Genomic DNA, 17,066 nt, shown 5'->3' on the forward strand with positions numbered 1-17,066 from the left:
GAAGTTTATAGCACTACAAGCCTACCTCAAGAAACAAGAAACAACTCAAATAAACAATCTAATCATACACCTAAAGGAACTAGAGAAAGAAGAACAAACAAAGCCCAAAGTCAGTAGAAGAAAAGAAATCATAAAGATCAGAGCAGAAATAAATGAAATAGAAACAAAGAAAACAATAGCAAAGATCAATAAAACTAAAAGCTGGTTCTTTGAAAGATAAACTAAATTGATAAACCATTAGCCAGACTCATCGAGAAAAAGAGGGAGAGGACTCAAATCAATAAAATTAGAAATGAAAAAGGAGAAGTTACAACAGACACCGCAGAAATACAAAGCATCGTAAGACACTACTACAAGCAACTCCATGACAATAAAATGGACAACCTGGAAGAAATGGGCAAATTCTTAGAAAGGTATAACCTTCCAAAACTGAACCAGGAAGAAATAGAAAATATGAACAAAACAATCACCAGTAATGAAATTGAAACTGTGATTAAAAATCTTCCAACAGACAGAAGTCCAGGACCAGATGGCTTCACAGGTGAATTCTATCAAACATTTAGAGAAGAACTAACACCCATCTTTCTCAAACTCTTCCAAAAAATTGCAGAGGAAGGAACACTCCCAAACTCATTTTATGAGGCCACCATCACCCTGATACCAAAACCAGACAAAGATCCTACAAAAAAAGAAAACTAGAGACCAATATCACAGATGAATATAGATGCAAAAATGCTCAACAACATACTAGCAAACAGAATCTAACAACACATTAAAAGGATCATACACCATGGTCAAGTGGGATTTATCCCAGGGATGCAAGGATTCCTCAATATATGCAAATCAATCAATGTGATACACCATATTAACAAATTGAAGAATAAAAACCATATGATCATCTCAATAGATGCAGAGAAAGCTTTTGACAAAATTCAACACCCATTTATGATAAAAACTCTCCAGAAAGTGGGCATAGAGGGAACCTACCTCAACATAATAAAGGCCATATATGACAAACCCACAGCAAACATCATTCTCAATGGTGAAAAACTGAAACCATTTCCTCTAAGATCAGGAACAAGACAAGGATGTCCACTCTTGTCACTATTATTCAACATAGCTTTGGAAGTCCTAGCCACAGCAATTAAAGAAGAAAAAGAAATAAAAGGAATACAAATTGGAAAAGAAGAAGTCAAACTGTCACTGTTTGCAGATGATATGATACTATATGTAGAGAATCTGAAAGATGCCACCAGAAAACTACTATAGCTAATCAATTAATTTGGTAAAGTTACAGGATACAAAATTAATGCACAGAAATCTCTTGCACTCCTATACACTAACAATGAAAGATCAGAAAGAGAAATTAATGTAACAACCTCATTCACCACTGGAACAAAAAGAATAAAATAACTAGGAATAAACCTACCTAAGGAGGTGAAAGACCTATACTCAGAAAACTGTAAGACACTGATGAAAGAAATCAAAGATGAAACAGATGAAGAGATATACCATGTTCTTGGATTGGAAGGACCAATATTGTGAAAATGACTATACTACCCAAAGCAATCTACAGATTCAATGAAATCCCTATTAAACTACCAATGGCATTTTTTACAGAACTAGAACAAAAAATCTTAAAATTTATATGGAGACATAAAAGACTCCAAATAGCCAAAGCAGTATTGAGGGGAAAAAAAATGGAGCTGGAGGAATCGGACTCCCTGACTTCAGACTATACTACAAAGCTACAGCAATCAAGAAAATATGGTACTGGCACAAAAACAGAAATATAGATCAATGGAACAGGATAGAAAGCCCAGAGATAAACCCATGCACCTATGGTCACCTAATATATGACAAAGGAGGCAAGGATATACAATGGAGAAAAGACAGCCCCTTCAATAAGTGGTGCTGGGAAAACTGGACAGCTACATGTAAAAGAATGAAAGTAGAACACTCCCTAACACCATCCACAAAAATAAACTCAAAATGGATTAGAGACCTAAATGTAAGACTGGACACTATAAAACTCTTAGGGGAAAACATAGGAAGAACACTCTTTGACATAAATCACAGCAAGATGTTTTTTGATCCACCTCCTAGAGTAATGGAAATAAAAACAAAAATAGAAAAATGGGACCTAATGAAACTTAAAAGCTTTTGAAAAGCAAAGGAAACTACAAACAAGACGAAAAGACAACCCTCAGATTGGGAGAAAATATTTGCAAACGAATCAATGGACAAAGGATTAATCTGCAAAATATGTAAACAGCTCATGCAGCTCATTGTTAAAAAAAACAAACAACCCAATCCAAAAATGGGCAGAAGACCTAAACAGACATTTTCCAAAGAAGACATACAGATGGCCAAGAAGCACATGAAAAGCTGCTCAACATCACTAATTATTAGAGAAATGCAAATCAAAACTACAATGAGGTATCACTTCACACCATTAGAATGGGCATCATCAGAAAATCTACAAACAACAAATGATGGAAAGGGTGTGTAGAAAAGGGAACCTTCTTGCACTCTTGGTGGGAATGTAAGTTGATACAGCCACTATGGAAAACGGTATGGAGGTTCCTTAAGAAACTAAAAATAGTTTTATCATATGACCCAGGAATCCCACTACTGGGCATATACCCAGAGAAAACCGTAATTCAAAAAGACACATGCACCCCAATGTTCATTGCAGCACTATTTACAATAGCCAGGTCATGGAAGCAACCTAAATGCCCACTGACATATGAATGGATAAAGAAGATGTGGTACATATATACAATAGAATATTACTCAGCCATAAAAAGGAACGGAATTGGGTCATTTGTACAGACGTGGATGGATCTAGAGACTGTCATACAGAGTGAAGTAAGTCAGAAAGAGAAAAACAAATATCGTATATTAACACATATATGTGGAACCTAGAAAAATGGTACAGATGAACCAGTTTGCAGGGCAGAAATTGAGACACAGATGTAGAGAACAAACGTATGGACGCCAAAGGGGGGAAAGCGGCAGGGGGTGGTGGTGGTGGTGTGATGAATTGGGAGATTGGGATTGACATATATACATTAATATGTATAAAATGGATAACTAATAAGAACCTGCTGTATAAAAACAAACGAACAAAAAAAAAAAAACTAGCAACAGACGCTTGCCCATGTGTTGGGAGATGACTGGGAATCGGGGTAGGTCGGGACTACAGCAACCTGGCAAAGACATGCTTAGATGTAAGGGTAGCACCCACTGACCAAGTGTTGTCAGATCTTATTTTTTGAGAAAAGCCATTCAGAAATGAATTGTATGTGTAAGTTTTCCATTTGTAAATCTTAGCTCAAATGTTTTGAGAACACTGCTGACCAAACATAAAATGTCTGTGTACCAAATATGGCTGATGAGCTGACCATTTTTTACCTCTGTCATTATGGTTTTAAGTCATATACTCAAGCCTCTGTTATTTGATCCATCTGTTTTAGATGGTATCTCCTCACTTCCTACCATGTAAGATGAGGACAATAGTGCCCTTGTAGTTTTCTCTTCCTCTCTTTCCCTCCTCTACCTTACCATTCAACATTCCTTTACTTACGGCTTGCCAAAGCTTACAGAGTTTACCTTCTGTTCTGTATCTTTAACTAACACTTTAGAGCTTTGTCTATAGATTGACTTTAAAAAAAAGAACAGGGACTTCCCTGGTGGTGCAGTTTTTAAGAATCTGCCTGCCAATGCAGGGGACACGGGTTCAATCCCTGGTCCAGGAAGATCCCACATGCCGTGGAGCAACTAAGCCCATGGGCCAAAACTACTGAGCCTGCGCTCTAGAGCCTGTGAGCCACAACCACTGAGCCCATGTGCCACAACTACTGAAGCCCGCGAGCCTAGAGCCCGTGCTCCGCAACAAGAGAAGCCGCCGTGATGAGAAACCTGCACATTTCAACGAAGAGTAGCCCCCTCTTGCCACAACTAGAGAAAGCCTGTGCACAGCAACGAAGACACAATGCAGCCCAAAATTAATTAATTAATTAAACTTTTTTAAAAAGTATAAAAAAGAACAATTTTCTTGATAGCAATATTATATTGTATAAATATTTTCTTCAAACATTTGGTGGCCATGAATTAACTATTCACAATCTATGATTGAAGAACTAGTTTCTAAATGGAGGTTTTCCATCCCTGTGTGTAGTCCTGTCACCCTGAATGAGGGGCTTGACTGCAAGCTTCGTGTCCCTGAGTGGGGCATGTCTACTGCTGGGCTTCACTTAGAGTGTCTGGGCATGGAGCAGCTGGACAGCAACTGGACAGTCAACACATTTCACCTGGTGGCAAAGTAAAAAGACTTTCTTTGGAGATACTAATTAATATCGACACTAAGAACTTCAGTTTTCTCCATAGAGATATTAAGTAAACATCCTTTAATCACCCCTATTTCTGCCCTACAGCCCACTCCTAGTCTCCAAATCCTTTCATCTCAAATATGTGGCTCTCACTTATATGTTATGGTGGGTAGCGCTGATGTATCCATCCATGCAAACCCATGGAAATCCCTCATCCACTAATTCCCCTCTCCTGTTCTCAGTGCAACTCTGAATTAATTCTTTTTAACCCTTTATGTTCATTTCAACGGCACATTTGGAGGGTGGAGAAGTTAATAAATATGTTCAGTCTGGCATTTTGAATCAGAGTGGCCACCAACTTCTGACAACTGTACTTTCAGCATGACTTGCCCTGTCATTTCCCATTCTGCTGCTTTTCCTTTAAATACTTCAGGAACCAGTCTCCTTGTCATGAGAATTTCTGAGCCACCTGGAACAGACAGCTATTGAAATTTGGGGGAGCACATTCAAGCTTTCTGGGATACCAAGATTACTACTCTTCAACAAAAATGGAAAACAAAGATTCGTTCATCAAGGGTTTACATTTTTCTTTGAATGATTTTATGCCCTAAGGAAATTATCAAGAATTTAATGTCTTATTTCTATTGTGAATGGAACAGCCATTGTCAATATATCTTCTAGCTGTGGATCTCTAGTACGTGGGGACTGAATTAAATGCAAGAGTGGCCTTGATCAGCCCTCTCTGATAGCACTTTCTAAGATGATAGAAATGTTCAATAATCTGCACTGCCCAACACGGTAGCTATCAGCCACACGTGGACACTGAGTGCTGAAAATATGGCTAGTGTGGCTGAAGAACTGAATTTTTAATTTTATTTAATTTTAATTCATTTAACCTAAATTTAAGTAGCCATATGTGGCTAATCGCTATCCTACTGGACAATGCAGCTCTAGACCTCAAACAACTCATTCGAATTGAGGAAGCAAAAGACAATAAACAATAACTGATAAAGCTGCACATTAATAAAAGAAAAAATGAGTCAGATAAGTAAGTATTCTAGGAATTCAGAGGAGGGAGCAATTGAGGGTTGGAAAGTTCAGGATTAGCTCAGATCTACCTATGAGGTGGATCTATGTGCTATTGTTAAAAAAAAAAAAAAAAGGCCAAAAGATGTTAAGCAAAAACAGCAAGGTGAAGATCAGTATATGTACATGGGTCCACTTATATATGTAAAAGCATATACAGATTTATGCTTATATTTACATAGAATATTTCCGGACGGATACCCAAATTGTTAATGGTGGCTACCTCTGGAGAGCAGAAGTACAGGTCAAGGCAAGGAACATTTTTACTTTGCTGGAATTTTTGTTTTAAAAAGAGTTTAACATTTAAATCATTTTTTCTTTATAATAAAATTATAGGCACAGAGATGATTAATGAATAATACGTTTTTAAAAGGCCAAAGTAGTCAACACTTTCCTGCGGTTATTACTCATGAATGATTTTATGTGATTATTGGGAACCTTCCACATCCTATTACCATGGCTCCTCTGTCCTCTATTAAAATGCTTTAAAGAGAAGACATACTTAAGGAAAGTAGCCTGAAGGAGGTAGGGTTTAAATAGGATCTTGATGCTGGATAAGATGCAGTGGGAGAAGGAAGGGCATTCTTGATAAAGGCATGGCCTCAGGTAAAGAAGGGAGCAGGGAATAGGATGGGGGAAGGGGAGACAAGACCCTAAGAAGCATGGGACCAAATCCCTATGGGCTTGACTGGCAAGAGGTCTCAAGTCAGACCCAACCAACTTGGTTCTCAAGGGAACCAAACACTAACAGAGCACCCATCATGTGGCAGGCATTGTGCTACTCCTGGGACACAAAGATGAATAAGAAACAGTCACTGAGTTCAAGGAACCAGATGAGACCTGTAAAAGGGATGACATCAGTAGTGCGAGGAATACACGATTTGGACCCTAAAGTACTGCCTCCTTCACTTTCTGACGTAATCTTGGCAAGGTTTGTAATTACTCTGAGCCCCTGGGTTCTTCCTCTATAAAAAATGGGGATATGAGGGCATTATGCTAAGTGAAATAAGTCAGACAGAGAAAGACAAATACTGCGTGATATCACTTATATGTAGAATCTAAAAAATACAACAAACTAGTGAATATAAAAAAAGAAGCAGATGGGCTTCCCTGGTGGCGCAGTGGTTGAGAGTCCGCCTGCTGATGGAGGGGACATGGGTTTGTGCCCTGGTCCGGGAAGATCCCACATGCCGCGGAGTGGATAGGCCCATGAGCCATGGCCACTGAGCCTGCGCGTCTGGAGCCTGTGCTCCACAACGGGAGAGGCCACAACAGTGAGAGGCCCGTGTACCGCAAAAAAAAAAAAAAAAAGCAGACTCACAGACACAGGGAACAAACTAGTGGCTACCAGTGGGGAGGGCGGGGAGGGGCACTGTAGGGGTGGGACATGGGAGGTACAAACTACTGGCTGTAAGATAGGTATAAGGATGTATTGAACAACACGGGGACTACAGCCAATATTTTGCAATAACTGTAAATGGAGTATAACCTTTAAAAATTGTATTAAATTTTTTTTAACTTTTAAAAATGGGTATAAAGCTGCTTTACCATGAGGACAAAATGACAAAGACCATATGCCTGGTGCCAGTAGGCCTATCACACTCTGCCCCCACTCCTAATCGATAGGGAAGATAAAATGCTTTCCTTGTTTACCCTTTCTCCAGAATGGCGATACCAGAACAAAGTACTGTTGTGTGGGCGAGCAGGGCTGGAGTGAGCCATAGGGAGGAAGGGAGGAAGAGGGGTCAGGGCTGGAAAGCTTGGAGCTGATTGGAAGGGCCTTGTGGGCAGCTCTGAGGAGCCTCAACCAAGGTTCAAGGATTGAAGCAGGGAGGTGACATAGTCAGACCTGCATTGTCGGTAGGACCAACTGGAAGGACAGAAGTCCAGAAGCAAGAAACCAGTTTCCAAGCCACTGCAAACCTCATGTTAATCTCCTCTAAATTCCTATAGTACAAACTATTTAACTGAACTATTTCAAGCATCTAATTATACTGTCATATCCTACTGTTTTATAGGCACATGTTTTTCTCAAGAACCACATCATTAAGACTTCTGAGGACAGAGAATCCCCTGATGGTCCAGTGGTTGGGACTCGGCACTTTCACGCTTTCACTGCTGGGGCCCGGGTTCAATCCCTGGTTGTGGGGGATGGGGACTAAGATACCGCAAGTCATGTTCAAAAACAAGACTTCTGAGGGCAGAAAGCAGACCAGATGCTTCCTTCAAACTTCTCTAAGTGGTTGAGTGCTTCTGAGATAGAAGCGAACTGGGAAGTTAGTGGGGGAAGGATACCAATGTTGGTTAAAGTGGAAATTGAGTTATTCACGCTTTCATGGGTCAGGCCTTCCCTGTTCCGTTCCTCCACCCTCCACGCCTTAAACATAAACATGTCTTAATGAGGCCAGGCTAGCCCGTTATTGTGAAGCCCCCTTCAGTGAACACTGAGCCCCTCAGTCTGGACTGAAATCTCATTTGGGCTGTACTTCAAGAGGCACTAAAGTATCAGCTCGTTTGATTCACAGCACAGCCAGGGCCTATCACTATGTTTGCTTTTTCTGATAAGAATGAATTCCAGGGCAGAAGGGAAGAAATCTCCAGTAATTTTAGTATTTCTCCTACCATCTCGCTCCTTTCACACTTGACTCCATGTTGGGGGAAGCAGCCCGTCAGCACTTTAGCCGCCCTCAGGGGCAACAGAGCAGCTGGAGGCATTTCAGTCAGCCCTTGATATGTGTGGGCCTCCGCTATCTGTCCGTGGAGGCCCCCAGCACCCTGGGCCCAGCAACACACACGAGGCAGTGGCACAGTCCATCCTATGCTGTCAGGGCCCTGCTATACCCGTGGGCGGACAACAGATCCCCACATCTGAGTTTCATCTACCTTCTTATCCCCCCAAGCAAACAGCTGCCCCTTGACCATCCCACTCAGGCCTAGGTAAGTCTTCTCACAGGAATAGGCCAACCCAGGTCTTAGAAGTGGGCTCAGGGCCCTTTGGTAGAGAATTCCAGGGTCCTGGGTGCTCAGAACATGGCAGATGGTGTGGCTCCACTGGGTATATCCCTTGAGCAGAGAGATCCCCTGCTCTTGGGCAAGGGTGCAGCCAGATGAAGGAACAGGGGTTTCTAGAATGTGGGCTCAGGTTGCCTGGGTCTAAAGGTGGTACTGATGAGACATAGATCCAAAGTTGTATGAGTTCTGGTAACTATAATCTCCTTAAGCTGGCAGAGGAAAAAAAAAAAAAAAAAGGTGGGGCAGGGTAGGTAGCTTTGCCCTTATCAGTAGACCCCGATCAAATAGTAGTTTTCTGTAATGACATTAAATCACCACTTAGCGCCATATGGTTGACTTTCTCTCATAGACCCTAGATCCTGTTGGTTCAAGCCAGATGGCCACAGCCAGGGAGGAACAAATTCCTCTAGAATGCTTTAACTGCACGGCCACATTCAACTCAAGCACTCCCCTCACTGTTGGTAGATTTGGTACAGGTCTGAAAGGGTTTTTTAGTCCTTCTCTGTGTTATGTCTTCTCCCCTGTTATTCCCATCATTTAAAGAGACGATATCTCCACATGCATCTCATTAGGTGTTGTTTATCAGTTAGGAACACTTTCTATAAAATTTCCTGTGTGAATAACCACAGCCAAAGATCCTATCTAGGAAACTCTCTTAGGACTTCTGTCTCTTAGCTGCTGGTCTTCATGCTCCCTCAACAGCTGTACCACCCCCACCCTCTATGCCCACCCCAACCAATCCTTTGTATTCTGGCTTGTTCCCTCATGGTTTTAATATGGCTGCCTGAGCACCAGCCATCAAATCTGCATTCAAGGCAGGAAGCAGGAGAGGAGTGGAATATGAGAGAACCAGTGACTTGTTTTGGGGTTTTTTTGTTTTTTTTTGTTTTTGCGGTACGTGGGCCTCTCACTGTTGTGGCCTCTCCCGTTGCGGAGCACAGGCTCCGGACGCACAGGCTCAGCAGCCATGGCTCACGGGCCTAGCCACTCTGCGGCATGTGGGATCTTCCCGGACCGGGGCACGAACCCATGTCCTCTGCATCGGCAGGCAGACTCTCAACCACTGCGCCACCAGGGAAGCCCTTGTTTTGTTTTAATCAGAAAAGCAAACGCTTTCCTAGGAATACCCTAGCTGACTTCAGCCAAATGTGTCACTGAGCAACTCTTAGCTGCAGAGGAAAACTTCACAATGACCTCTAGAATGGAAAAGGGAAGGGCAAAGAGGGTTGGTCGTGGGTTACATGTTGGTCCAAAGTATCTGCCACAAAGTGGAAAAACCCTAAAGGATGTGATGGACTGAGACCCACAGAGCTGAACATCTCACAGTTTGGAGCTTCTCAGAAAAAGACAAGAAACACAAGGGGCACCTGTGGTCCTGTCTTAGGGTCACCAAGTCTTTTTGATAGAAAGAGGAAGGCGGGGAGGAAGGGGTTCATTAAGTCTTTGGCCTAAAAATAGGATAAAGAGGAAGGGGGGGCGGGCAACAGTTTTTACCTCTTTCAGGAATAAAACCAGAAAACACAAGGTTGAACCAACTTTTGATTACCAGCTTCAGAAGGCAGTAGGAAACAAACCTTTATAACTTCCTCACATCTGTGGGGTTCATTGTGTTTCTACAGTTACGGGAGGATCCCGTGCCCTCTGCAGAAGAAGCTGGGACATCCTAGTACCCTCCACACCCAGGCTTTAGGGCTTGAGCTGGTAGTGGCAACTTTTTAGAGGGGCGTGGGGGGAGAGGAAAGCAGACAGAGGCCCTGAGGGCTGCTGCAAGGAAGAGAAGGGTTCCTGCTGGCTGCGATGGGTGCCAGCCTGGGCCTAAGAAGTAGCTTCAAGGCTTATTTTAAAAGTCGCTCAGTTTTAAGAGAGTCTGCAAGAGCCCAGTGACTGGAGAGCTGAGGTCCTGAGGTCGCTGTGAAACTGACACCAGGACTGGCTGGTGCAGAATGAGCCTCTAGAACAGGATGCATCCCAGGGCCTGGACAGAGGGGTCAGCTGCAGGACAGGTCAAGTGGCCACAGCAGAGCAGGTTAACATGCCCTAGAGGCAGAGAACCCCTGGCTGTGATCAGGGGATGACCGTTTGGCGCTCGGTCTTTTAAAACTAGAAACTCCTGCTCTAAGCTCGTGTCACGCAGGTCACCACCACCCTACCTTTCCCTTCTCTGAGGGGGCCAGGTCAGGAACACCCGCTGCTCATCTGCATCTCTGTATCCAAACAAAAATTCCTCATTCTGGAGTCACTTGACGTGGCCCTTCCCTGATGCAAGGTGTTCCTTTGCTTCAGTGATAACACACACTCGCAGCATGCTAGTTTACAGAGCGCTTTCTAAGACAGCCCCTCCCTCTGTGTTTCTCTCTGCAAGTTCTGAGATGGAGCCAGACATTCCACCTAACATCTCTGGAATTGTCTTCCTTCTGTGTCCACTATACACCAGCATGCTCTCAAGGTGCTGTTCTGGGTTAATTCCAGAAAGCTGGTGAGTGGTAACAGAGCTCCGAAGGCTGACTTCTAAGGAACACATTCCCTTTGACCTATAGCCCACATGTAATATACAAAGTCAACCATTTCCTCAATATAAGTAAAATAAAATGTTCACATAGAGAATGCTCTACTTTAAGAATACTGCAGTCAGCATTGTGAATGCATCAAATGCCATCGAATTGTTTAAGACAGTTAAATTTATGTATATGAACGTCACCTCATTAAAAAAATACTGTTATTACTACACTTCTTGACTTTATGAACTGCTTTTACCATTTTCTTCTTCAACTCGCTTTCTTTTCACATCCCTGCAGGCCAGAAAATATAGAAACAACTAGTTATTTCTTCTCAGATAAGGAAACTGAGGTCCAGAGAAGGTCTGACCTGCCAACTAGAGGATAACTGAGCAACAGAGATCTCCAGTGTGTGGACTGCTGGACCAGTGCTCATTCTACTAAGGTTCCAGGGCAAACAGCCCGAAGGCTCCGCTCCTTCATGACCTCCAAAGTCAGCAGAGGAAGCAAGCCCTCCTCATCTGCAGAAGCTAAGTCATCTCTTACTCTCTGAATTTGAGGGAGGAGTTCATCTCTGACAAGCAATAGGGCAGGAGGGTGGGTATGGATCAGTTTTGCTAAGCTGTTTTTCAGAAGTTCACTTTGAATTTTCTAAGTGTAAATCCAGTGTTTTATAACATATTCACAAAGTTGTGCAACCACCACCACTACCTAATTTCAGAACAGTCACGATCCCCTAAAGAAACCCTGCACCGCTCGGCAGTCACTCCCCACTCCTCCCCGCTAGCCCTCAACCACACTCATCTACTGTTAGTCGCTATACTTTTGCCTGTTCTGGACATTTCAGATACAGTCATTCAATATGTGACCTTCTGTGTCTGACTTCTTTCATTTAGCGTGTTTTCAGTGTGCATCCATGTTGTCGTGTGCATCAGTACTTCACTCCCATTTCTAAATCCCCAGGGACTCTTCTTGTTGCTTCTTTCCTGCCAGCTGTGGGGATGTGGGGACGGAGGGACCACAGTCAGGGCAACAGAAAAAAGCCCTCATCCTGGTAGAGCCCAGAGAGAAGAAACAGACCCCTCAGCAGCATCACCAACATTCCCCTTCTTCAAGTAAAACATGACAAGGAACGTCAGATCCGCCAGCAAACAGTTAACTACACAGGCCTGTGCAGAGCGCAGAGCCCCTGAATACTCTCCAGAGGACCACGCAGCCAAACGTGCCACTTAAACAGAGGCAAGGCCCAGTGTCATCCAGGAAGAGTGATGCTCTTGACTCCTTCATTCCACAAGCTTTCAGGTCCCTGCTCTTAACTTGTAGACTCATAGTGCAACCTATGAGTTCCTCATCACCTCAGCTGTCTTCTGCTCGGATCAAAGCCTTCTAGCTGCTAAAGCATTTCCTGGGGGAGATCGTCCGTGTTTAATCCAGGACAAATATTACTTGCAAACCCCTGACTTCCACGTGCATCTCTGCATCAAGCTGATGATCTGACTTCCTGGTGACCTGAGCCAGCAGGTCACCAATGGGGCATAACCTCGATATTCTTCCCATCTTCCTCTTCTCCTTTCTAGTACAAGGTGGACAAGGAATTATCATTGCCTATTTGCAGAGGAAGAAATGGAGGCCCAGTAAGGGCAAGAGACCAGTATCCATTAGCAAAAGGTGACAGAACTGAGATAAGGGGTCCTATCTCCCACCCCATTGCTCTGGATGTACCGTGTGGATACACGAGAGGGTTAGTTAACCAAACACTCCTTCCAGGTAGGAAGTGAGAGAAAAGTGAGAGTTAGTTCTCAATTGTCAGATTTGAGACTTCCTGCCACCAGCCCCCCTCTTCTTCTCCTAGAATCAGGTGCCTGAACCCAGAACACGACTTGCATTAATAGCAAAACATCAGTGTCCCTCCCCACCCCCAAATTCTCCAGCACGGCCCAAAGTCAACCATAAACAAAAGAAATAGGGCCAATGGGCATATATCCACTTTACTTGTGAGTCCAAAAGGAAAGCAGGCTTTATGGCAGGTCAGCCTGCCGAGGAGAAGGCTGGAGCAGAAGCAACCACCCTGCCCCACATCCCCTGCAAGCCGCCCACCCAGCCTCACTCCTTACCCTCCCTTCAAACTTGGCGGTGGCCCCTTCCTTGATGCAGAGGTTCCGAGGGGGCAAAATGAAAGCAGGGGCCTCGGTCAGGGGCATGGAGCCGACTCTTGTGTGATCCACAGTGAGGGAGGTTTTGGAAACGTGTGTCGAGGCAGCCAGCTTCACATCCCCCATGGTCTGCAAACAGGAAGGAAGATCAGGTCAGAGGAGACAAAGTACAACCCATCCTCCCTGCAGGCGGCCGACGTGCCCAGGGTGCTGGTTGGGGCCGCAGTGTCGTGGGCTTTACAGGGAGCCCCACTAGGTCAAGGGCCGCCTGGAGCTCCTCTCTGGGAATGAGAGTCCCTGTGTCCCCTACACGCAAAGCTGCAGGGGTGAAGCCCAGTCTGCCCCAGACGCCAGCTCCCAGGGCCACGTCCTGGTCTCCCCAAAACCCCGTGGAGAACTTCCAGGAAGGGGGCAGCTAGAGCAGGAACAGAGACATCAGATGTTTCTCGGCGTTTTTACAATGGATATCTGAAGTCATACTTAATAGTCACTCAACCTTCAGAATCTATATCTGCATTAGTCACTCAAGGTGAAAGTAAAAGCTGCTTTTGCCTGAACTGTGAGGGCTCTTGGGCTAAAGAAAAATGGGATCCATAGTCCAAGAAAGAAAAGAGTTTAGGGTTAATACAGCAAGGATCCTGGGTGAGGTGAGGTGAGGTGAGAGTGCGGGGTTGAAAGCAGGGAAGGAAGCAAGGCTAGGGAGGACCCTAGCCACTTCTGGGGACCGGACTGTGAAAAAGCCTCAAAAGTCATAGAATGTCAGAGAAGGGAGCATTTTAAGGTTATCCAGGCTAACTCCTCCATTTATAACTGAGGCCCAGAGAAGGTAAGTCACTCACTCAAAGAGACAAAGTAAAATGATGGCATCACTGGCAAGTAAACCTCAGGCTCCTGACTCCTGGTCCAGGGCCCCGTTGGGACTAGACAAGATGTCTATGGGGGCTGGCAGGTTGATTGGAACAAAGGGATTTCCTTAGGGTTAATTCTAGAAGTGGAATTAGGAACAGGTATGAATCAGTTCCTGGTTGCAAATTACAGAAATGGACTCTGGCTCTTATAAATGGATAAGGGATCTGTTGGAAAGACAGGGAGTAGGGAAGCTATCAAAGTCCACAGGAAAGGCTGGAGAACCAGGCTGGGAAAACAGGCAGCAATCGAGAGAAGCCAGGTTGTCAGAACCTAGCCAAGGTCACTGGACACCCGTTGCCACCCCCTGGAATATGTCCCAAGTATCCCTGCTCCAGATTTCAAGTCCAGGTAGGAGCCTCACCAGGCTGGGATGGTTCCAGGTTGGGGACCACATCTTAGTCAGCATGGAATCCACGGTACCTGGCCTATCACAGCCCTGCAACGTCTGCTAAACTGAAGAGGAAGAGTATTTCCAGTTTTTATTTTTCTGTTCATTTTCTTGGGATCGTCAGTCACAAGACTATGTCCCATGCCAAGTGGGGTAAGCTGACAGAAATGAACAGTGATAATCTGGGCATGTAATTAGTTCGTTTAAATTTAATAACATCTAACAAAACTAAAATGGAGGTTACAAGTTAAAGTAACAAAGACCTAGGTTTGTTTGTAACAGGGCACATCCCCTGCTTGACAAAGCCAGCTTTCTCTTTCACTGATGATGTATTAGCTTTGCAAACAAAATCCTTTCCAAATGATAAGACTCACAGGTTCACTGTAGTAAGTAACAATAAAAACCAAACTTATGTAGCACTTACTATAAACCAGGAACTATTCTAAACACTTTATAAATAATAGCTCAATTGCTCCTTACCTCAACACTGTGAGACAGATGATCTCATCATCCCCATTTTATGGATTAGAAACCGAGGCTCACTGAGATTAAGTCATTTGCCCAGGGTCAGAGTATTTAGTAGGGGGCAGAACTGGCATTTGATCCCAAGTGTCTGGCACCAAAGCTCCTATTCTTAACCACTGGACCCTCTTTTTTTTTAAATTAATTAATTAATTTATTTTTGGCTGCACTGGTTCTTTGTTGCTGCATGCGGGCTTTCTCTAGTTGCAGCGAGCGGGGGCTACTCTTCATTGCAGTGCACGGGCTTCTCACTGCAGCTCTTGTTGCAGAGCTCGGGCTGTAGGCGCACGGGCTTCAGTAGTTGTGGCACGTGGGCTCAGTAGTTGTGGCGCACGGGCTTAGTTGCTCCTCGGCATGTGGGATCTTCCCAGACCAGAGCTCTAACCTGTGTCCCCTGCATTGGCAGGCAGATTCTTAATCACTACGCCATCAGGGAAGTCCCCCACTGGACCCTCTTGCTTCCTATTAGGAGTCAGAGTGGGCTGGTGGGAAGGGGGTCTGAGGTTGGGGTCATAAGCGAGAAAGCTGACAGCTGCTACCATACACACATAAAACTGAGATCTTCCATATGACACAGCATACCAATGACAACATTAAAAGGCATTTGATGATCTGGGATAAAATGTTTGCAACAAGAATGAAGGACCAGGATATTTTATATATAAGAAAACAGCCTGACAGATAATGGGTAGAGCCATCACTTGGATGGTTCACAGAAGATAGACAAGTGACCACAACACAAATGCAAGCTGCCTAGCCTCAATCAGAATCCAAGAGTGCAAATTAAGGACAAGTTATTATTTTAAAAAACTGACCAAACTGACATTTTAAAAGAAAGATAACATACAATACCGGTGAGACTCTGGGTACTCATACCCTTCTGAGGAGTATAAACTGAAGCAATCTTTCTGGAAAGCAATTTGTCAAAAAGATTCTGAAAAAACTGTCCATCTCTTTCCCCAGTAATCCTACATTTAGAAATGTATTATTGGGAAAGATTCAGAGATACAGACCCAAATTTATATATGAGAATGCTAATCACATTACTTATAGGAAAATAAACAGAAAAATAATCCAGTTAAATAGAAGTAGAAAAGAAAAAAAAAACCAGTTAAATATCCAACAGTGAGAATTGGTTAAATACAGTAGAATATCAGGCAGTTATATGAGTGTATATTTACAAGGAAAATAATAATAGGAATTTAATGATACAGAAATTTTAAACTAAAAATAAGTTTCATTATGGAAAATTTCAAACAGAAAAGTAGAAAGAATGATAAAATGAGCACCTCAAATACCTATCACCTAGATTCAACAGTTAACATTTTGCCATATTTATATCATTGTGTTTGTGTATGTGTTTGCAGAACCATTTCAAGGTAATCAGGATATAATTTTAATGGCAAGAATCAAGATATAGTCATTCACTCAATTAAAATATATTTATTGAACATCCACCATGTTGCAAGCTAGGGGCTAGGGATACAGCAGTGAACAATTACATGTGTGTATGTGGTGAGTGTGATAACATGGGGTTCTTATATCCTGCAGAGCCTCCCAGGACCATACCCCAGAGGGGACACTGTTCCCTCTGCCCTCGTCCACTGCCACTGAAGTCAGGTGACAAATACACTCTGTGCTGCCAGCGCCAGGGGTGGCGTGGAGTGAGGGCAGGTATCACAAGGGTCGCCGCCAGCCGCAAGTCCAGGGCACTGCTACTTTCCAGCTATTAGCTGGGCAAGGGACTTCAACTCTCCTGGCCTCAGTTTCCTTTTCTATAAAATGAGAATGATAATATCAATCTCACAAAGTTCACGGGAGGATTTGAATGACAGTGTATATAAAACACTTAGTACAGCATAAAAGGCACTCAATAATTGGTAGCTGTCAACATGGTCATCATCCAGCTCCCAAAGGGAAAGCAAGTTCCCCAACCCTGCAGGACAGACCCTTTTCACCAAGGACGGCAAGCCCAGGCAAGCCTGATTATTCTCAGGGCAAGGGTATCTGAGTGGGATTATTGTATAACAGCAGTGGGAAGCATATGGCAGACCATGAGAAGGTGGGTAGGAGGGCCTGGGGCCCCTTGACAGCCTCCGCAGCACTGTCCTGTGTGTCCTAGCATGGAACGGGCAGGGTGCATGCACCCGACATCGTGCTCAGCCCT

The 17,066-nt window shown here is 43.9% G+C and overlaps 1 protein-coding gene across 3 annotated transcripts in view; it reads right to left on the reverse strand.

The window, feature by feature from the left end:
* Positions 1-17,066, reverse strand: part of MYLK (myosin light chain kinase) — a 287,208-nt gene that overhangs the window by 168,137 nt on the left and 102,005 nt on the right. For all 3 annotated transcript variants that reach the window (XM_082624210.1, XM_082624209.1, XM_082624213.1), the window contains exon 2: positions 13,042-13,209. In XM_082624210.1, the coding sequence (XP_082480336.1) occupies positions 13,042-13,206 (165 nt within the window). In that variant the 5' untranslated portion in view covers positions 13,207-13,209. The remainder of the gene's footprint in view (positions 1-13,041; positions 13,210-17,066) is intronic.

This window comes from Mesoplodon mirus, assembly GCF_964341445.2.
Source record: "Mesoplodon mirus genome assembly, chromosome: 6".
NCBI lineage: Eukaryota > Metazoa > Chordata > Mammalia > Artiodactyla > Ziphiidae > Mesoplodon > Mesoplodon mirus.